This window comes from Psittacula echo (genome assembly GCF_963264785.1).
Source record: "Psittacula echo genome assembly, chromosome: 13".
Classification (NCBI taxonomy): Eukaryota; Metazoa; Chordata; class Aves; order Psittaciformes; family Psittacidae; genus Psittacula; species Psittacula echo.
Window position 1 is genome coordinate 12,092,087 of NC_137749.1, and position 22,495 is coordinate 12,114,581.

Genomic DNA, 22,495 nt, shown 5'->3' on the forward strand with positions numbered 1-22,495 from the left:
ACAGACACAGGGCTGCCAACCACAAGGCAACACCGCACAACTGTGTGAGGCACAGGCAGTGAAACCCTCATGGAAAGGAAAGTGAGTGACACAGTGGCTCCAGCCCAAACTGGCTTATGTGAGCTCTGTCTCATCAGCAGAGTTTCTATATGGTACAACCTGCCAGGCCATTGGCATTTACGTTCAGTAAAAGGCTCCTTTACTTCCACAAAGAAAACAAAACCTCATAACCTTTACAATCCAACAGCAAGAGCCTGCATGAAAACCACACCAGCTCCAGCCCGGAGCACTCCACAGACCCAACAGAAAGCACTTCCCTACCTGAAGAGCTCCCTGATTTCCCTGACGGTGGCCTGGAATGGGATGTTTCGGACCAAGATCTTGGAAGTCTTCTGCTTCTTGACAGTTTGCTTCCTTCGGGAGGTTTTCACAGCAGGCCTGGGAAGGCATCAGAAAGAGCAAGTGAGGACGAATGCACAGCATTGCATGCTGGCTCCTTCAACAGCAGGAATGCAGAACATGAGCTAGTACCCATCAACATCCTCACTGGCATCTTGCTAGTGACAACAGAAATGCCATACAGCACACTGAGAAGGAATGAGCTGATTTAAATCCCACATCTGAAAATCAAAGCTTCCAGCTTGCTGACTGCGACCTTGGTCGAGATTAGACAGCACTGTAGAGGTTAGCCTGGACCCATTCGCCACCCACTCTGACATCAAATCTTGTCCATTCAGTTCTCAGGAGGATGCACTATTTGATACACATTGTTTAAATAGCTCAGTGTAAGCTCATTTTGTTTCTTTTTCTTCCTGCCTTAGCAAACAGCAAATGAAATATTTAACAATTATTAGTTTTTAACTTCAGAATCGTGTTGCAGATGGACATGAATTTATCTACTACAAAACACGGCAGCTTATTCCATTAAGCAAAGCATTCCACACTGCAGGCTGGGTACCCACGGAAGGGATTGGAGAAATCAAAACGGAGGAAAACGGTTTATTACAGACTTGAATACAAAGCGCAGACAGGGAGCTGTCAGACTGCTTCTGGTCCCCAGGGACACATCTTGACATTTAAGAGATACCTCCTCTAGTGCAGTTCCCGAAGTGCCTACAGGACAGCTTTTAGGTGCCCACATTCACCTTCAAACATCTGGATGAGTTTTCAACTTTGCACTTTGAAAATGCCATCCTGAATACAAACTAGGAAAGGAAACCCTTCTAGTGCGGAACCCTTCTTGTGTTCTCAATCTCCAAGCAAATCCATTACACAGGCAACCATCTCCTTTGCATCCAACTGCCCCAACAGAAGAAGTTGAATCCAGATTTCTTTTCAAGCAAGAAACCAACCTTATTTGTCTTGATTTGATCAGTCAGCAGTGGAACATTGCTCTTAAGCTCCTGCTCTCCCCGATGAACTAGGGTAAAAGATCTCATTACCCAGAGAATATTTGTCTTCAAGAGCTCTTTAAGCCCACTGCAACTCAGGCTATCACTTCATTTTGCAATGCTGACTGAACTGTCAAAGCAGAGGCTTAAGAGGGCTCTTTTCCTTGAGCGTGGAAGAAAACTCCAGTGCCTAGTTCTCCCTTTGGGCCCATTTTTGGGGTCCCTGCATGCTGCTTCATGGGGTTTTAACTGGAAATACGTTATTCAGTGAGGGAACACCTTTGCACCAGCTATTCATCATTTCTTTTTGCTTTTCAAGCAAGGCTGACTGAAGTGAGTGAGTAAATCACAACAAAGGCTGATGTGTTCAACAGTCAGAGTGCTGCTGCTCCCATCCCTCGTGATGCAGAGATGCTAGGTAAGATGGGAAGAACCTGTCAAGCATTACTGCAGCTGAAGCGTAACCATGTTACAGAGGTGAGACACGAGCTTTATTACCTGACAGCTCTCTCTGAGATTTTCACTTCCAGCTTATGGCCATCTACAGAGCAGCCCTAGAAGTTAAAACAAAGAACAGAAACATGAATAGATGAATTCAAGTAAATAAACTCAATAAACAAATTAAAATCAAAGTCACAACAGCTTCCAAGCTTCCAGCACGGCATTTCACATCCTGCTCTTCCCCATGTATCCCTCCCCTCCTCTCTGCCAAATAGTTCCCTGTTGAACACCACTTGAGGCAAGGCTTTGATAGGAGGCTGGAGACAGCTTGGAGACTGGACAGGTTGGAGACTGAAGCAGCAGCCAACATCCCCGATCAAGCTGTCCATCAACCTCAGTTCTGCTACCAAACTGACAAAGGTGGGTCACTTCAATGCTTTGGGCTGTGGTTTTCTCTGCCTCTGGACTGTAAACTCTTCAAGGCAAGGACTGTCCTCTTATTTGTTGTGAAAAGAGCCAAGGATGTCTTGTTGGCCAGCAGTAGCCAATACAGCAAGGAAGTCCTCTGTCTCTTGCTTCCTGCACTAAAACAAGCAGCCTCTTGCCTAATGGTGTCCTCAACATAAAAAGGACATGGAACTGTTGGAACAAGTCCAGAGGAGGCCACGAGGATGATCAGGGAACTGGAGCACCTCCTGTATGGAGCCAGGCTGAGAAAGTTGGGGCTGTTCAGCCTGGAGAAGAGAAGGCTGCATGGAGACCTCAGAGCAGCCTTCCAGTATCTGAAGGGGGGCTACAAGGATGCTGGGGAGGGACAATTCATTAGGGACTGTAGTGACAGGACAAGGGGTAACGGGTTCAAACTTAAACAGGGGAAGTTTAGATTGGATCTAAGGAAGAAATTCACCACTGTAAGGGTGGTGAGGCACTGGAATGGGTTGCCCAGGGAGGTTGTGAATGCTCCATCCCTGGCGGTGTTCAAGGCCAGGTTGGACAGAGCCTTGGGTGCCATGGTTTAGTGTGAGGTGTCCCTGCCCATGGCAGGGGATTGGAACTTGATGACCTTAAGGTCCTTTCCAACCCTAACTATTCTATGATTCTAATCATCCCCTGGCAGAGCCCTCCTGCCCACCCCATCCACGAAACACCCATTTTCCTTGCTTTCTCTCTTCCCCAGGATTCTGCCTTTCGAAGGGATGGAGAATACAAATCTATCCCAAGACTACTTAGGCTGTGGAATGCGAAATGACCACCTGCTGAAGGTGGACCTCATGGGTTGTGCTCACTGAACAAACATAGTTTACATAGAGTAATTCCTTCACATCTACCTAGAGAGGCATCACTCCAGCTGTCCCACCTGCACCACCCAGGTAGTGTGGACCAAACCCTTGGATGTTTCTCTAGCACCAGAGACAATGATTTACTCCTCAGAGTGCAGCCAAGCCCTGTGATGTGTGTGATGGAGAAGGCAGAAGCCTAGAAGTCCCTAAGCTGTTCTTTTACATACTCCCTTCCCTTACAAGCCCACGTTAGAGACTTCCCTGTCTGCACAATGTAACCCCTAGCACCCTAGCAATGCAACCCAAAATACATCCTCAGCTGCATTTTGAACTTCCCAGTTCGTCCAAGCCTTTGCCTACCATCTCTGGAAAGAAATCCAGACTTGACAATGCTTAAGCTTACCTGGAGCCGGCGCAGGGCTTTCTGGGCGCTCTCTGGCTTCTTGTATTCCACAAATCCAAAGCCCATTGAAAGCAAAGCGCCTGCCAGAAGAGAAAAGGGACTCATGAAGCTAGCAGGAAACAGTGATATTAAGCAGATTTCAAAGCAAATCACGAGCAAGCACTGATGGCCAAAACTGGAAGGGGATAGAAACTAATACCCTGTGCAAAAGGCCAGCCTGCCCATGCCCTAACTCCGATGCTCCTCATGAGCACCCCTTCCTTACTGACTTGTCTTGAGACTTGCTCCTCGTGACTGAAATGAGACCTTCACTTGGAAAACTTGCCAACCACCCACAAGCGGGTGTGACTTTCTGTACTTCCCATCATCACAAAGTGCAAGCTCTGTGTTTCACTTAAGGGACACAGAGCCTTTGAGGTCCAAGGCACAAAGGACCAAGCGCTTCTAGAAACTGGGTGGGCAGCTGCTAGTTCCATGCCAAAGGAGGAGACCTTTATTCCACCTCCCTGCACAGCAGAGGTTTGCAGCACCTATGGTCACAGCATGCTTCTGAGGAACACACGGGCTAGTACAAGAGCCATAACTAAGGCTGAGGATGAGGAAAGCAAAGATCCCCATGTAAATACGTAACACCCAGCCTCCAACTTCAAAACCTCAGTTGTAGCGGGCTGTAGATGTAAGAGGAGGATTGCTTCATATCCCGTGTAGGGTATCCCATGCAAGTGGAGCCCTGTTAGGGCAAAAATCCTATAAAGCCGTGCAACTTCCTAGTCTAAAAAGAAGGAAGACACAGTCCATCTAGCCAGTGCTTGCCTGAAGCAAACTCTATCTGTCCAACAGCCCAGAAAGCAAGCGCAGTCAATGCAGCAGGCATAACCAGTCATCAGCACAGCCTGCTGGCAGGCAGAAGGCAAAGGAAGCCCACTCAGCACAGTACTCAGCCAGGCATCCTTGAAGATCCCACTGTTATCTGAGGTTAAAGCATCCTGTGCACATGTTTCACCATTGTGGGCCACTGATCCCTTTCAACTTGCATCCTGCTTTCTTGTGTGATCCTGAAGGAGCTAGCTTCTCTATCTCAAGATCTCAAGAGAAGGCCACGTCTCCACAAATCCCACAATTCAGCTTCAGAGAAGGCCAAACCCCAGGGTATTTGAAATGGCTGAAAGCAGCAACCACAACAGCCACACTTCTAGAAACGCTAAGGACTTCACCACCGAGAACACAAACGCTCAGCCAGCTGAATGCTAAAGCAATGCCACACCTGAGCCCCCAGCAACCAGCCGAGGGAAGGAACTGAACAGCAGCATCTAGAGTACCTGCTTTGTCTTTCTTCTTGGATATCGTGCAGCTCTTCACAGCTCCCACCTTGGAGAATGCCTGCAAGGAATTGGGACACGTGATTCAGTTCCCTTTGTCACAGGCTTGCGACTCGAGTGACAACGTGGCCCTCTTCCAGAGCCAGGCCCACCTCCCCCGTGTGCACACACCTGACAAGCAGTCAGTGCAGCTGGGTCCTTTCTTACACCATTATTTCTGCACAAATACATCCCCACACACAGACTTGTAAAGAAATCAACAGACACATCCCCAGGAATCTTCCACCAACAGCGCAGAGATCTGGGATGGTGCTGGAGGGATGTTACTGGTTATAAGAAGCCCTCATCCTGGTTGGGACCTTAGGGATGAGGGACTCCTGTGATGTCCCTAGAACACAGCTCTTTCCAAAGACACGCAGGAGGGGATGGAGGGTAGCAGGGGCTGCAAAACCACAGCCAGAGGCAGAAGAAGAGGGACAAGTCCCAGTCCTTCTCTGAACACTTACATTTGGCCTTGGATCCAACTGGACCAGACTCTCTACATAGTACCACAGCACCAAGGTAAAAAAGCACGGGTCCAGGCTGACATTGCACCAGCATTCTTTAGATAGCTACAAGAAGTGGCACAAACAAGAATTCCCAGCTGCTTTTCCCTATTTTCCTGTTACCATCCCGCATGGCTTGTGGAACGCTACCTCTCCCAGATGAGGTAAAGCAGCACAGACACCTCAGTGCTGGTAGAAGCTTCGATGAAAAGCACATCTCACTGAAAACATCATCTCTTTATTTATTACCTCCACACACAAAGCAGCATCACAGCTGCTAAAGTGCTTGTCCCAAGGAGAAGCATTACAGAAAGCATGGGAAATATGGAGTCTTGAAAGATTTCCTACTGCCTCCACCTGTCCTGAGGTGGAATTAAACCCCAGCAAAAGCGGCTCAGACACATTAGTCTTAACAGGCACCTGAAATCCCAAATCAGAGGGTCCCAGTCCCAGTATAATCCAGTGCTCCCTCATTTCCCATTAGGTCACGCTGGCTGCAATTTAACTCCTCCAAACCCATTATCCTCAGCACACCAGGTGAAGAACAGCTTGCCCCTTGCCTTCTGCAGCAGAGTAGAGCCCTTTCTTCTAGCCACATGTTGGCGGTAAAGGCTTCACTCCATCAGGCATCTCAGCCTCCAACCACAGCAAAACCCAGCCCCTCCTCCTTGCTTATGGCTCACCTCTTTCAGTGTGTCTTCTGTGGTGGCAAAGTTCAGGTTTTTGATGAACAAGGTACATCCAGGAATGCTTTCTTCTTCCTCCTCCTCCTCCTCTTCTTCATCCTCCTGTGCTGCTGCTTCCTCTGTGCCCTTCATAGCTTCATCTGAAACACAAAGAATAAACCCAACTTTGTAAGATGTAATGAAGCTTGCCCGCTGCCCCAGCTAATAGCTACTACTGCAGCAGGAACAGGCCACCGCTCTTTAGGCTCTTTGCAGGTGGACATAGACTGAAGCAAGCTCAACACACAGAGGGGCTGGAGTAGCTCTGCTCTGGAGCCAGGCTGAGAGAGCTGGGCTGGGGCAGCCTGGAGAAGAGAAGGCTCCTGAAGGGGAGACCTGAGAGCAGCTCCAGTGCCTAAAGGGGCTGCAGGAAACCTGGAGAGGGGCTTGGGACAAGGGCCTGTAGGGACAGGCCAAGGGGAATGGCTTGAACCTGGCAGAGGGGAGACTGAGATGAGCTCTTAGGCAGAAGCTCTTCCCTGTGAGGGTGGTGAAAGATCTGCAGAGGGATTAAGCCCTTATTAGACATCATAGTATACACTCATCCACTGACTCACCAACTCCTTTCCTCACTACACCACTTGTCTTTAAGAGCAGCTTCGTCACCTCCAGCACAGGTGATGGATGCTGTCTGTGCTCAGACATGGGCACAGGAGACCCTGCGCTGGGCCAGGGGTACAGAGGAACCCCCCAGCTCCATCCCAACACATCCCCAGCTGACTTTCCCTTCCTGCTCCATCTGGTTGCCCAGCACCACGTAGCCCAAGCCTTTCTGGTGGGTGGTCCAACCCTCCATGCTCCAGGTGGGGGAGTATTTGCCAATAAGGCTCAGGAAAAAATCCACTGCCTCTGAAGGAGGCTGGTTTGAGGAAAGCAAAGGGAATAACTCAGTGAGATAGGAGCGGGATGAAGATCTGCCTCCATCTGTGACTGGCACAACCCCTTCCCAGAAGCAGAAGCTGGCAGCAAGGACCACTATCAGCCCCAAGCAGCCCTCTAAGAGCTCCTGCACTTCAAACCTTTCATCTCCACGTGAAGTTCTCAGTTACAGGGAGATAAAGTGACCCCCCCACCTCTCCCTGGCTCCAGCCTTCACCTGTGCAGCTGGCTTCATCCCCAAAGGGTCAGGAACACCAGCATTGCTGCTTTACACAAAGAACAACCAGAGATACCTCTGTTCCAAAGCCAAAGCTCTTACCAGGCACCAGCCTTGCTTTGCTCTCCTTTTCTGCAGCCTCAAGGGTTTTTTGTGGAGGGGCTGGGCTGAAGAAGACACCCATCGGAGCCCATTCCAGGTACAACGGCACAGAATGGAACTGAGAACAGAACACAGAAGAGAAATGAAGAGTTGGAGGGCAAGACCTGAAGAAAAAGCTCTGCTCTCATTTTCCTCTCCCTCTGTAATGCAATATGGCAGTGGAAGAGCTCAACAATTTCTTCAGCTGGCTAAACTCTCTTTTATAAAGGAGAATCTACATCCAGCCTCATGCAGGACCCCAGCCTACCATGTACCACACTCTTGTATTGTGAAAGGTAAGTTAAACCCTCGTCAGGCCACCAAGCCTTTTCCAGATGTCACAGCCCGCTCCTCCAACCATCTTTTGAAGGCTGAGAGCCCTACCCAGCCACTGCTGCATAAGGATGCACTGGGCATCTCCCTAAATCCAAGGGATAGATGGTAACAGCAGTGGCACTGGGATACCTCCTCTCAAAGTCCTCTGTCCCTCACATTTGCAAGCACTCCACTCTGCAGCTTCACAACCAGCCAAGGCCCCTGCTGGCCCCTGCCCCTCACCACGCTCACCTTGGAGTAGGCCAGCTTGGTGAATGCTTGCTTGGCCTCGGTGGGCTCAAGGAACTCCACAATGGCTGTGATTCCTCCTTTTGGCAGCAGCACCCGGCCCAGGCTGCCGTGCTTGCCAAAGACATCCTCCAGCTCCACCACGCTCGTGCTGGCTGGGAGGTTCTTCACCAGGATCACCCTCTTACTGCGCTCACCAGCGGCCTGCCACGGTCAGGGGGGAAGAGAGGGGAGATGGGATTTAAAGCAGCAAACCCCAATACCTTACTAACTGAATTTCAGATCCGACACATCATGCTCGCTCTACATCGTCCCTTTCCAGGCCCCAAGAGGGCCAAGAGCCATTTAGAACACCTCCTGTAAGATTCACCCCCCAGTACAACCTCCCTGATCCACAAATGCTCATGTTTGGAGGGTTCAGCTCCAGGTAAACCCTGCTATGGACACAGGTTTCTTCTCTGCCCAGGCAAGCTGACCATCGCACTATAAGCCACCATACTATGTATTTCAACCATCCTGAAGGCAGCCAGACTTTCAAATGGACAGAGGATAAAGGTTGGACCAGATGATCCTTGAGGTCACTTCCAACCTGGCATTCTATGATTCAATGACCATTTCCCAACCTATGCAAGAGTTCAATCCTCTGAGACACTGAGGATTTAATGCCTGATTTCAAAGAGAGCTGAGGACACGAGGACAAGACCACTGTCTAAGAGGTCGGTCCACATCACTGCCTCCAGCTGAGCATCTCACCTGGCTGAAGGAATCCAGGCTGACTCCGTTTTCAATGAGGAACTGGCGAATCTCCTGGACCAGCTCTGTTTCTCCCAGAGCAACCCTCACTGCCACGCTGTCTTTGCTCTCCTGCAGGAAAGAATGTCACATCATCTGCTGCTCCTGCTGCTCTCACAAGCACAAGCAAAGGGAATTTTGCAGAGCTTGAAGGTGAAGTGCTCCAGCTCCTCTGAAGCTGCTGGGAGCTTTGCTGTTAGGGGTCAGAATGCTTCCCAGGGTAAAATCAAGGTTCCAAGAAGGATCTGAGCTTTAGGGTGTAAATTCCCATCAGCTTCTAGTTATGTAGAAATGCAAAACTCAGCCACAGAAAAGCAGAGTGGGAAGGAGGGCTCAGAGCGTCACGTTGTCTTCCAGTGACAAAGGGATTTTCAGGCTCAGATCCCACAGAGAAGCTACAGCATCACTGCTCTCTTGGCCTACATGCTGCTTGTTGATGCACACAGGCTTTTGCTGCATAAAAAGGCCAGGAAGGCCCTGGACATGAGGAAACAGATAGGAAAGTGATCTCCCATCAATAACCCAACTCACATGGTCCAGCACTTGGCTTTTGGAAGCATTGTACTTCTGAGCGATGGCATCAGCCACGGCGTTTGTCCCCACAAACAACGTGTTCCAGTTGTGAGAGCTGCAAAGAGAAAGAAGAGCCAGGTTCAGCCTCTTCTTCCGCTCTGTTCAATGCTCCTGGAATTGAACAGCTTTGAATGCTCCCATTAGCAGCACAGGGAAACAAGGTAGTTAGAAAGTATCAGCCACTTCTTTCAATCTCATCTGACGTACAGAAAGACAAAGCTCCTATATAGTTTTAGAAATAGAGGTGGTTCCATACATGGGAAAACCCCAACTGACCTGAAACCACTACCCTAAAGAATTACAGCATCAGATCAACCTTTATTAGACACCAGAGAAATAACCTCACACCCAAAGCCATTCAAACCCCCATTTCTCTCCATTTCTGAGCTACTAGAGCTACTTGGACAGAGGAACCAAGTAGGTAAGAGATAAAGCAAAATGCTTTACTGACTTGGGTAATCTACATAGCTCCTGCAAAGACCTAGATGCATTCCTGCCACTTGAGAATCTGGCAGGCTGTGCTGTCTTGCCCATGACAAGACACCTCTGTACCTGGCACTGTTGGCTTTGTTCTTTGCCTCTTTCTGCTTTTTGTAGGAGGAAGACTCTTCTGCATCTTCATCTTCGAGTTTTTCCTTTCTGATGGTAGATGGTAAAAGATGCATCATTCTGCCCTAGAAGAAAGGAAGAAAGCTCTGAAGTAACCCACAGAAGTTCATGAACTAAGCAGAGCAAAGGCAATTTCCTAGCACCTCTCCTAGTTAAGCAGCCTAGGTGGAAGGAGGGAACCTTCCTTCCCAAATGAGACATTACTGCAAGTCAGAGCAGCCAGACAGTGTGAGAGACTGAGGCTCAGATCTCTTTCTCCACCCCTAGGGCAGATTCTGGCACCTTTAAGGCTGTTCAAACCCAGTTACTGCACCAAAAGCAACCATGTACCCATACAGCAAAGCAGAAGAGACTCGGTCTGTTCAGCAAAGCACAGAAGCAAACACTTGGCCACATTACTAACACACATTCCCACCATCAAAACCATCAGTCACTGTACCTGGAACACTTGCCCATCCATTTCTGCATAGGCCTTCACTGCGTGCTCAGGAATCATATAGGTGACGAAAGCAAAGCCTTTGGGTTTCTTGGTCAGTCTGTCTATAGGGAAATGGACTTCTGAGAGGGGTCCTGCAAAAATAAAGGCTTTACTGTGACACATAGAATCATACAATAGTTAGGGCTGGAAAGGACCTTAACATCATCCAGTTCCAATCCCCCTGCCATGGGCAGGGACACCTCACACTAAACCATGTCACATGTCCTTGCACAGCCACTATATGCTCTGAACTGGCACTTCCTGGCCAAAACTGGGGAGGAGGGGAGCAGGGAGAGCAGAGCAGTTTTGGAACACATGCAGCAAGCCACCAGCTTGGAAAAGGAGCTGCTGGCTGCAGACTAACAAGGCAGGTCCAGCAAAAGGAGCCCAAAAGCCAGTCTGTGCACCATAGGAAGACAGACTGAGAACATTGGGGTTGTTCAGCCTGGGGAAGAGAAGCTGCGTGGAGACCTCAGAGCAGCTTCCAGTATCTGAAGGGGGCTACAAGGATGCTGGAAAGGGGCTCTGCATCAGGGACTGTAGTGACAGGACAAGGGGTGATGGGTTCAAACTGAAACAGGGGAAGTTATGAGGAAGAAGCTCTTCCCTGTGAGGGTGCTGAGGCGCTGGCACAGGGTGCCCACAGAAGTGGTAAATGCCCCATCCCTGGCAGTGTTCAAGGCCAGGTTGGACACAGGGGCCTGGAGCAAGCTGCTCTAGTGGAAGGTGTCCCTGCCCGTGACAGGGGTTGGAACTGGATGATCCTCTCCTTTCTTCTCCTTCTCCTCATCCCACCAGGACTCGGAGCCTGCCCTGACTGGCAAGAGCTTTTACTGATGAGATGAGAGGGGTGAGGGCAGACACAGCAGTATGTGCTTTGAGGAAGCAAGCATGGAGCCAGCATCAGCTTCCAAGCCAAGCAGTCACACGCTACCACCCCAGGCAATAAAGATGATGGGATTGGTCCATATTCAAGAGGTGCTGGACACAGAGCTTTGTCCATCACACCCAGCAACAAAACCTCCATATACGTGAAGGAAAGATGTAGCCTTGCAAGTCCCAGTCCTGCAGCAAACGCTTACCATACTTGGAAAAGATCTTCTCCAAATCCTCCTCAGTGCAAGTAAAGGGAAGATTCCTGACAAAGAGTCTCCCTGATTCAGACAAGTCCTCTTCTTCCTCATCGTCTCTCTTCCTTCTTTGCCATGGCTGGTTATCAGGTTTTGTTGTAACAGCTTCTTTTGGGGTATTCCTGCATCGGAGCACCTCAATGCATCGTCCACCTGTTGCACAAACACACACAGAGGCACATTAGCTGCTTCCCAAGGCCATGGGCAATCAGTGTCAATGTGCAAAGCGCCTCTGCTTACAGCAGTGACACAAGTAATTCCAATTCCACAAGCTTTGAGCAGAATGATGCCTGATTTAGGGTGGTGAGGCACAGGGACGGGTTACCCAAAGAAGTGGTAAATGCCCCATTTCTGGCAGTGTTCAAGGCCAGGCTGGATGGAGCTTGGAGCAACTTCGTCTAGTGTGAGATGTCCCTGACTATTTCCTTTACTATTTAACTCATTCCCGTACGAGCTAAACCAAGAGCAGGCTGCAAACACAGGCTTACAGAACTGCTTGTACAAATGCCCTGCGCTATCCCAACCAGATTTAAACAGCACCATTATTGTACCAAGATACACTTCAAGCGCACGACAAAATGGGCCAAAGAGCAACATGCAAAGCTCAGTCGCTTGCCAGTTCGACACTGCTCCTGACACAGCATTTGGTTTATCCCATGTCAGCTCAGCAGAGGAAACCACCCCCACCATCTGCCTGGAATACAACAAGAGGAGATGCTTCTGCAGGGAACACTTCAGCAGCTGAGCACCCTGCCATCAACATCAGCCACAACAAGAAGGAACAAACAGCCCTTACCTATGTATTCTTTTCGCTTCAAGGCCCTTCGCACTTCTGCTTCACTCTTCAAGTCAACAAAGATGTAACCTTGGAGGAAGGAAAGGTTCAACTGAGCATCATGTGGGGAACACGCAACCACTAATTGGCTAATTAAGGGTGAATTGGGCTTTCTTTAATATAGACTCCTACAGATAAAGCAGCCAGCTTCCATTAAAGTTCCAAGCCAGCCTGAAAATGGCTATGTCAGACTGGAATGCTGCCTTTTCAAAGCTTATTCTCTCCATGCAAACCAAAGATGCCCGATTTAACAGCTGAAGTAGGCTTTCACAGGTATCTCCAAGAACAGCTAAAAGGCACATCCACTGTTAGGCTACGAAAGGAAAGCAGCACATAGCAAAGTCCCCTGCAGCTCTGAGGACTGGCTCCATGCTCTTTCTGGTGGGCACTTCCAGTAGCCACAACCTGTCTGGAGACCCACCTTAGCTAAAGACTGCTCTGCAAGTGATACAGCAGCTATCCCAGAGGAAGAGGCCTTTCCTCGGCATGGTTTGGGATGTTTAGGAAAGTTCCAGAGAGAGATCAAAGGAAAAGGCTCCTGCTGCTACTCCTAAGGATGCACAGCCAACATTACTCTGTCCATGGCACCCTATGGACAGCAACTAGGGCAGGAGAGCTGCAAAGTCATAGAAAGGTCTGTAAGAATCAGGGCAGGAGTCTGTCATTTGGAATTGCACGTGAAAAGAGCAGAGGTGTGATTGAGAGGTCCCTTAACTCACAGATCCATTTCCCCCCTTTCACAGACAGACATTACCTGTACTCTTTCCCTGTGTGGGTTTTCCTATTCGGATTGCCACTGGCTTCAGAGGCAAGAAGAAGTCACGAATCTTTTGCTGCAAGAAGAATTGGAATTGCTTAAGTTCTCAGATACAGGAAGCAGCAGGTTTCAGACTTGGTTTTTATATATATATATCATAAAAAACACCACACGCAACACTCAATTCTCTGCACAAAGCTTCCCCAACCGCTCTTCCAACCCTCAAAACAGCTCCATAAATGAAGACATTGGAGTGGTTTTGTTTTAGAGAAGCCTCTGCAAAGATCGTGCTGAGGAACACCCCTGAACCTCCATCCCCAGCTCAATAACAAAGCTTGCCTCACTGATGCTCAAGGGAGCACCACGCAGTTTCACTGTGTATGGCGTGCTGGCTTCTGTTGAGTTGCCTTGGTTCTGCACAGAAGGATGGGGCAGAGAAGAAGAAAAGCTGAGTGAATACCAACAAAAATCACAGCACAACAAGCTGGGCTTGTCCAACAAACAGGAAAGAGTGGGAGAGAACATCAAGAGATCCTTGCAATTGCATCAGCCTGGGCAGGAAGTGCCAGGTGAGGGTGCAAAGTCTGGCTGAAGTAGTCAAACCCAGTCACTACAAACTGAGCTCTGCAGAACAGTGCTTCCTGCGGACAGAGAGGACACTGGAAAAACAGAGAAGCATCTGGAAAGGGCACGAGAAGCACGTGTTTGGAAGCTCTGTCTTCAGGAATTCAATCAGCACTGAAGAGGAGATCCAGCAAACTCTTTTACTGGCTCCCACCCAGTGAGGCAAGAAACTGGTACCGATGCTGGTCCCAGAGCCTTCAAGCTTTCAGTGCATCCCTGCAATGACTACCAGACACATACTATCCCACAAAGCTCCTGCTTTAGATAAACAAAGGTCTAATTCAGCCGTACCTCTAGTGTGGATCCTTTCTTCTTCTTCTCCACTGGTGTCTCTTGCTGTGTCTGCTGGGCTTTTGGCTTCCCCTTTTTACCTGTGTGGGTGCTGATGGTTTCTGCAATGCCCGAATCCTCCTCATTCTCACTTTCCTCTCCCTCCTCCTCCTCACTATCTGTTTCTTCCTCTGTACTGGATGAGGAGGAAGAATCCTTCACCACTTTAGATTTCAGGTAATCCATATCTGAGAGGTCTTTGCTGGCAGCTGCCTTCTTGCCTCCTTTTGTTGCTGTCAGAGGAGAGACCAGAGAAGTTTTCCATACAGATGCTGCTGCTCTCTCCTCCCAGCCAGCCAAAAGCCAAGAACCAACACAACCATGAGAACCACGAGAACCACCTTCCCCTGCTCTACCTGTTCCATGGGAAGGAGAGGCTTGAGAACAGCAGCGCAATCTTGTGTCAGCACTTCCCAATTGACAGTCTGGATCACTTGTCTTTTCAACGCAACACAAAGGAGCTGGAGGAACTCCACAGCAAAGTATTTTGTCTCAATTTTAGCTAAATACTTCAAGCAGGCCCCAGAGAAGCTTTTCAATTGTTCAGTTTAGGTTTTGCAGGGAAAAGGATGGAGGAAGTGGTTGCTCCAAAACACCCCTCCAGCAAAGATCAACTCATCGCACTTACATTTGAGTTACCCAAAGAGAGATGAGGAGCAGCAGGGAAAATGTCATTCACTCCAGCAGAGCAGTGTAAGGAAATACCATGTAGCAGGTGGAGAAAGGCTCCAAAACCACATTCATCACTGGTGCAGGGATACTACATTCTAAGAAGACATACACCAGAATGCAGCCTAGATTCCTCAGTCTTTAATGTTAATTGACTACTCCACTAAATGCAGTTTTCCTTTCAGGATCTGTCCCTTCCTATCAACTCTGAGAGGGCCCGTTTCCAGACATACATATCAAAAGCAGAGCAGACAAGTTCACAGGCATCAGCGAAAGGTTACGAAATAAACAGAAATCACATCCAGCTCTGGAAATCCTGGAGGTGAAAGTGGCTGCAGGCTAGAAGAGCAGTTAAGGGAAAGACGCAGATGTTTGTCCTGTTATTCATACCTAGACGCTGCCTTAAGACCCCAGGGGAAAGCACAAATGCCACCCCTATAGCATCAGAAACTGCATTTCCCAGATTCCCCTGAATTTGGGAAAACAAGCATACATCCACAGCACACAGAGTAAGTCCCATGCTTGGGAAATGACCCTCCTGATCACACTGTCGCCATGTGGAGGTAAGACCCTGAGCCAGGTCCTGCCAGCATTCTGCTCTCACATTCACCACAGTAAAGGCAAGCAAAGGGTGATAGCTCCTGTCAGTACCTTTAGTTTCCTCCTCATCTTCAGAGGGTTCATTCCCATCCTCACTCAGCTCCTCAGACTCCTCCGAATCAAAGTTGAGATAATCAGCTGCTGACTTTGCTTTTCCCTTCTTGGGCTCCTCTGCCAAAGTGTCATTAGCCCAAGTGGCCACCTGAGACCGCTTCTGGTGAACCACCAAGAACTCTTGGAATCTTTTATCTTCTTCCAGCTGTGGAAAAAGAAACCAAGCAGACAAGCTGTGAAGACAGACACGGGAGAGCTTGTAGTGAGTTCGAATTCAAAGATATCGCCTCATTTCCAGCAGTGTAACAAAACAAATCCCTTAAGGGAGGCTCACTTCACACTGACAAGGTGAGCACTGAAAGTGACTCAAGTCCCCTCAACATCATGGAACAAGGAATCTCTCGGTCCTACTCTTTCTTTTCTGTATTTGATGTTCAGAAAGTACTTTAAAGAAGAAGCCAAAACATTAAAAAGAGACAAAAAATGTACAAGTCAAATGTGACAAAACTCTTATATGGTTAAAACCCAGCATTTCCAAAACAGGATTGTCCTGGACGCAATGCATGGCCATAGAGGAGGAGCTAACAGTTAAAAACTGGTCCCCAGCACCAGGATTGTTACAATAATGGTTCGTTACAGTAGAATTGGACTGACACGAAGTTGGATAAATCACAAACCTTGCCTGAATTAACAGCATGGGATGCAGGGTACAGAAAGGAGCTGCTCAGCTCTTGCTCTTAATACAAGCTGGCAAGAAGGCAGCGATTGGAGTTCAACCTCAACTCACCTCCTTTAAGTTTTCTGTTGGATCTTTCTTCTTTTTATCCTAGGAAAAGACAAACAAAATCAAAACTACCTTTATAAAGGCCTATTAGAAACACAGTCAGGATAATTTCAGGTAACTTAACGTAGAGGGAACATAGATCCTAAGGCAAGAAAATTCCAGAACCAGGACTCCAACACCACTGTTCCAGCTACTCCATCCCCTTCTCCACTCACCAACCTTTCTCTTTCCCAAGTCACTGACACCCAGCAGAACCTCAACGAAACAAACAAGACTCACTTTCTTTGTGCCTGCAGGAGCTGCATTTACCACAGGTTTCTCAGTCTGTTTTTCAGAGGCAGGGACCTTCTGAGAGTGCTTACTCCATGCTTTGGGTTTTGAAGGGTCACCAAAAGACTTGCATAACTCAACCTGAAAAGAGTAAGATCTTTAGTTCAACGTAGGCTCAACACACTGGAACTGCTGGCTAAGCCTCACCCAGGAACCTTTCTTATAACCCTGACAGAATGGAAGGGGGGTGTGTGCAGGAGAACAGGCAACAGAGCTACACGTCCCCTCAGCATGGGGAACAGTTTGTGGTGCTCATTTAGGCACAAATAAGTTGCCCTGGTTATTGTGATCCATTCTCTGTCCAGAACAGCAGATGAATGACCTAAGAAGAAAGGGGTTAGGTTCTAAAGCTCAGATTATGCCAGCTCAATATCTGACACTGCTGTTGCAACCAGCACTGAAATCACTGCTATGGCTTGAACACAGCTCATTTGAATCAAGTAACTGCTCCAGACTCCAGCCATGAGGGCTGGCATCAGGCTTTGCTCTCTTGCTACAGAGGACTTAATCTTTTAGCTTTCCTGGGCACCAAAATCTCCAATAATGAACTTCCTTAAGAACTGAAGGAAGATATTTCTAAAGATGAACTCACTGTGATTCTGGATGTGTCTATGAAACTTCTGTTGAAGTGGTTCAGTGCTCTCTGAGCTTCCTCTTCAGACTTGTAGCCAATGAAACCAAATTTCCTGAACTTGCCCTCCTTGGTGAACTTCAAGCAGCAATCAGTCAGTGTGCCGAAGGCAGCAAACAGCTTCCGAAAGCGATCTTCTTTCATCTGGGAAATGTGGGAAAAAGGAAGGAAAATCAACAATGCGATACATCAACTTGTACTGGGCACTGGTGAGGCTGCACCTCGAATCCTGTGTTCAGCTCTGGGGCCCTCACTACAAGAGAGACATTGAGGGGCTGGAACGGGGCCAGAGAAGGGCAATGGAGCTGGTGCAGGGCCTGGAGCACAGTGTGATGGGGAAGGGCTGAGGGACCTGGGGGGTTCAGTCTGGAGAAGAGAAGGCTCAGGGGGGACCTGATGGCTCCCTACAAGTGCCTGACAGGAGGATGGAGCCAGGAGGGGCTGGGCTCTGCTCCCAAGGAACAAGGGATGGGACAAGAGGAACCGGCCTCAAGCTGCACCAGGGCAGGTTTAGATGGAGCTGAGGAACAATTCCTGCCCCAGAGGGTGCTCAGGCATTGGAACAGGCTGCCCAGGGCAGGGCTGCAGGCACCAGCCCTGCAAGTGTTCACACAGCGTGGAGACGAGGTCCTCAGTGCCATGGGTTAGTGGTGGCCTTGGCAGGGCTGGGGTAAAGAATGGACTTGATGAGCTTAAGGTTTTTTCTAACCTGCTTGATTCTATGTTTCCAACCAGATAAACACTCTGCAGACAAGCCCAAAACATTTCCTATCCCAGCGCTTCCAATGTGCTGTAGGAACCACACTGTATTGTGGCATACTGATTAAACCCACACACATCAACCACCAAACCCCTTCACCTCCCCTCTAAATCCACTCCATGCACGGATCTCTGCCTGCAATACTCCTGCACCTGAAGGCTGCACCCCGAGCTCAGGGTCCAACAGCACTGCCTCCCAGCTATCCCCCAGTTCGACCACAGGCACAGTGAGACCCCACGGGGGCCCCAGCACATCCCCACAGCCCCTTATCCCCTTACAGCCCCTTGCCCAGGACCACTCCCTCTCCGTTCCCTCCGGCGTGTCCCCCCAGACCCATCTCTACACCCGGAAGGGCCCTCCCTCCCCGCAGCCATGCACAGACTCACCCCATTGGGGAGGTTCTTCACGATAAGTCGCGACATGACAGTGACAGGAACCGGTGGCCACAAGAGAAATCCCCTCCGCGCTCAGTGCCGCACACGCCACACTCCGGGCGCCGCCATCTTCCCGCGGAGTCACGTGAGAGAGGGGATGCAGCGCGCAAGCGCCAGAGGCAGGACCCGGATGTTGACAACCGGTCCTTGGCAACGGACCCCTAGCAACGGGCACCTGGTAGCGGAGGAGCGGGGGGGATAACGGGGAGCATCTGGGAGCACAGAGGGGACAGGGACCGGCCGGGCATGGGGGAACGGGGAAGGGGAGGCAGAGGGGACGCAGCTAAATATCAGCACAGCCAGTGAGGGCTGTAGTGCAGGAGCTCCCATGGACCAGAGAGGCTGAAATCATGGAAGAAACACCCCCTGCGGGTTATTAAACACTGAGGGTCCTCTCCTACCTGAGCGTCCGGTGCTGGAGGGTGAGAGTGTGTTGGGGAAGTGGAACCATTCTCCTTCAAGCATCTTCTCTTTACAGCCCTTCAGTCCAGCTCTGCCTGTCTCGAGCAAGGGGCAGCGAGCTGAGCCCAAAATCTGGCTACGCTGCCATTCCTATGGGAAGAGACTCATGACAGCGCTCAACCTCGGCACAGCGCTCACTAGTTTTTCACCCACCAGCTTGGCTTCACACCTGATTTACCACAAGGATGGAGGCTGCCTCTGTCCGGAGCAAGCCACCCTGGCACAGAGGTCTTCCACCCCACAAATACCACCTCCTAATGCTCCTTTTGAGGCAAGTCCAGCTGGCCGTGCCCTTCCTAAAGGGTTAAAGCAGCAGGGAGCGTATCCCTGACTGGTTTGGGTTGGAAGGGACCTTAAAGCTCACCCAGTTCCAACCCCTTGCCACGGACAGGGACACCTTCCACTGGAGCAGCTTGCTCCAAGCCCCATCTCAGTCTTCCCCAGTGTTTTCAGCTAATTGGGGGTGAACAGGAAACCCACCCACACCACTGCTACATCCCAGTGTCCTGGCAGGACTGGGATGCAGGCTTGTTGACCGGAGAGCCCAGCCTGAGCCCATCCTCCTGTCCCCCATCAGGTGAGCAGCAAGGGAAACACTTGAGTTTTCCAGGGAAGGAGACCAGTGGCAATGGCCAGGCTCAGTGCACAGGAAACAGGAGAGGAGGGGGGGATGCTGCTGGGACTGCTCAAAGGGAAAACACTCAGCACAAAGCCCTCACCCTACAGCCCCGGCTGGGGTACCCAGGAGGTGATGCTCCTGCTGCCCTTCAAAGAGGTACCCAGGAGGTGTCACAGTACCAGGGACCCATCTCCCTCCCCTCCTTGTCCTCTGCTCCTGCCTTGTCCTTGTCCAGGCTGTCAGGATGTCACTCGGGATGAAGGCTGGCACTGACAGGGCTACGCTTGCACCATCACTAACACGTCCAGCCCTTGTCCTTGTCACTCCCATCCTCTCTCCTTCCCCATCTCCTCCTCACCTTCTGCTCACAGCCAGCAGCAGTTCCCTCTCCTGCCCACACTGGCTGGACAGCACTGTCCTTGCCTGCTCCTGCCTCCTAACCCAGCACTGCTGGGACAGACATGGCCTGGGCTTAGCTAGACATCCTGCTCTCAACAGGTCCTCACCTCCAGCCACACCTGGGACTGCAATCCCCCTCCTACCAACCCCTCCTGCCATTGGGGTTGATCTTCCCCACCTGAGGATGTGTCCTCTGAGGGTGCCTAGGACCAGAAAGAGCCAATTCTCCAATGAAGCTTAGGAGAAAGGGGTTTAACCGAGCCAGGTGCCCAAGCAAAGAAGCCCCAGTGTGCATGTGGGGACGCGCGTTTTGCAGTGCTCAGCTTCGCTAACCCCACGTCTTTGAAAACAACAGATTTTAGCCCTCCCCTGATGCAAAGATTCAATACAGAAGCACAAACTTTACAAATACTGACTTTAGATTTGATTTCCTTCGTGGTTTCTGCTCCCCAGGATGAGTCAAAGTTTACAGAGGTAAGAGCTGGATCAGCATCCTTTATCCTGGAAAACCGGAGATTTTGGGGCTATCACGGGGACAAGAGAGTTGCTCCTTCAGCAGGTGGTTCTGCTGCACTGTATAAGGTCCTTCCCCATGGCAGAGTCATTTCTGACCAGAGGCCCTGTCTTGAGAAGGCCCAAAGGAGGTCTTGGAAAGCAGTTCCCAGTGCTTGAGTATCTGCCCTGAACATCATCCCTAACCCTGCCGCTGCTGGCACACAGCATGGGGAGGGATAGACTGGGAACTGTGCAGCCAGCTTGGGTGCAGGTTGGACAGCCCATGCCCCAGAGCAGAGGCTGGCAAAGAGGCTGGATAAATTGGGGTTGGTTGGGTTTCCCCCTCTCCCCATGGAAACTGTCGTCTCTGACAATGCCAGTGTGAATACTCCTGTCCCTGTGCCACCAACTGTCCCTGCGGCAGTGCCAGACCTGCTCCTGGTGAGGTGTCCCCAGCCGAGGATGGGATGGATGCAGCAGCCGTGCCAGGAGCTGGGTAAGGAAGGGAAAGGAAAAGCAACTGTTCCCAGGTTTTAAAGTGGGCAAGGGCAATGAAGGGCAGAAGGTAAGTGGGAGGTGATGGGCCCAGCAAAGGTGACACAGCACCAACCCACAGTCACCATAGGGAGCACCAGATCTGCCCTGCTGTCCCCCCAGTGGGCTCCGCATTGCTCTGGTGGCAGGGTCAGGATGCTGACCTCAGGGTCAGGATGATGTCCCTTCACCTTCATCCTCCAAATCCCCTCATTGCTTGGCAGAAGGGGGACCCAAGTCTCTGTCATCCCCTGCACAGAGAGGAGGGGGAAGACATGGTCCCTCCACAAGCTCCATCCAGTCAACCTGTCACAACACATTAGGTGGCCAGCTCAGCAGCCAGCTGGACAGGGGCTTGCACAGCATCAAAGAGCAGGGGTCACCTTGCTGTAAAAGGGTATTATGGGCTGCCTGCAGCCAAGCAGCTGAACTTTGCATAGCAGGGTTAGGGCAAGGGACCGCGGTGTAAGGGGCATCGCTGTATGGGGAGAGGCAGGTAGAGGTGGGGGGCAAAGGGTGCCCGACATTGTGCTCCGGGAGGTGGATGCACCAGGGGTGAAGTGCTGTGGAGAAGGAGAGAAGGAAAGAAGCTGCCACAGATCCTGTGTATCCCTAGGGATGGTAAGGGACAGGCCAGTTGCAAAGTCCTTCTGCTGTCTTTGGAGAGATGCTTCTTGGCCTGTAGCCCCTACAGTGTCCAAAGGTGCACCGGAGGTTTCTCCCTGATTTCCCCATGTGCACAGCCTGTCATTCCTGCCATCCCAAGAAGAGCTGTGACTCCAAGGAAGGATGCTTGCTGTGACTGCCCTGCGCTGGAGGCAGGCACTGCCAGCCCTGCCTGAGAAGGGCAAGGACAGCCCCGAGGAGCCCTTCATGCCTGTCTGATCAGGAGCGCCTTGGTTACCACTGGACACTGAAGGTGAACAGGGAAGGTAAGATCCATCTGAACCAAGGTCACCCTGGCTTGCATCCCCCATGCCAGGCAGCCATTCAGGTGCTCGCGGGATGATGCTGAGCCCGTTTGAAGGTTATAGGGGGTCCTGAGCATACCCATCACAGAGCAGAGGGGGAGAATCCCCTCCCTTGATCCTCTTTTAGATGTGGATAACGAACAATCTTCAGCCTCAGGGATTACCACAGAGGCTGTAGCCTGGCTGAGGACCTTCTTCAGCTGATTAAATTAACCCGCAGATACCAGCTGCGACAGGGATGAATGTGACCCAGCACCACTCACTGCCAGGTTTTGGTGTGCTGGCATCCCACCAAGGCACTCTACTTACATGGATAGTGTTACATTAACAGCACCATTGGAAATGTTGCCTGCACCTCCTGCGTTTTGCTGCTGGAGGTGTTAGGTTTTGGGAGCAGAGATGCCTGCATCCATCTCCCACAAGCAGATTGTCCTGCCCAGTCCTGGAGAAAGGAAATAAAAGGCTGCCTTTAATGATACAGTTGATGCTTGGAAATGCAACGCCCAATTCACCTGCCATGTACTCCAGATGGGGACAAGGGAGGAACAGGACAAAGCATCCTCCTGAAGGGCTCCATCCCTGGGGAGCTGGGATCTGCTTTCATCCTTGGCTGGGGGATGCAGTGTGTCTATGGGCAGCAAAACAGGGCTTTCAACCAGCTAAACCCTCCCCTGAACCTGCTGCCTCAGCTGAGGAACCGGCCTGCAAGCGTGTCTATGG

The 22,495-nt window shown here is 50.5% G+C and overlaps 1 protein-coding gene across 1 annotated transcript in view; it reads right to left on the minus strand.

Moving 5' to 3' along the window:
* RBM19 (RNA binding motif protein 19) overlaps window positions 1–18,352 on the minus strand; it is a 75,138-nt gene extending 56,786 nt beyond the window's left edge. Inside the window, exons 1-21 of the mRNA XM_080628906.1 lie at window positions 18,248–18,352; window positions 17,063–17,245; window positions 16,420–16,551; window positions 16,144–16,182; window positions 15,354–15,561; window positions 13,995–14,266; window positions 13,419–13,493; window positions 13,077–13,155; window positions 12,284–12,352; window positions 11,440–11,640; window positions 10,319–10,449; window positions 9,823–9,944; window positions 9,229–9,325; window positions 8,659–8,769; window positions 7,909–8,109; window positions 7,303–7,420; window positions 6,063–6,205; window positions 4,835–4,895; window positions 3,516–3,595; window positions 1,890–1,945; window positions 322–438 (exon numbers count right to left, since the gene is read on the minus strand). Of these exons, the coding sequence (XP_080485032.1) occupies window positions 322–438; window positions 1,890–1,945; window positions 3,516–3,595; window positions 4,835–4,895; window positions 6,063–6,205; window positions 7,303–7,420; window positions 7,909–8,109; window positions 8,659–8,769; window positions 9,229–9,325; window positions 9,823–9,944; window positions 10,319–10,449; window positions 11,440–11,640; window positions 12,284–12,352; window positions 13,077–13,155; window positions 13,419–13,493; window positions 13,995–14,266; window positions 15,354–15,561; window positions 16,144–16,182; window positions 16,420–16,551; window positions 17,063–17,245; window positions 18,248–18,283 (2,531 nt within the window). The 5' untranslated portion in view covers window positions 18,284–18,352. The remainder of the gene's footprint in view (window positions 1–321; window positions 439–1,889; window positions 1,946–3,515; window positions 3,596–4,834; window positions 4,896–6,062; window positions 6,206–7,302; window positions 7,421–7,908; window positions 8,110–8,658; window positions 8,770–9,228; window positions 9,326–9,822; window positions 9,945–10,318; window positions 10,450–11,439; window positions 11,641–12,283; window positions 12,353–13,076; window positions 13,156–13,418; window positions 13,494–13,994; window positions 14,267–15,353; window positions 15,562–16,143; window positions 16,183–16,419; window positions 16,552–17,062; window positions 17,246–18,247) is intronic.
* Window positions 18,353–22,495: the final 4,143 nt, after the last annotated feature.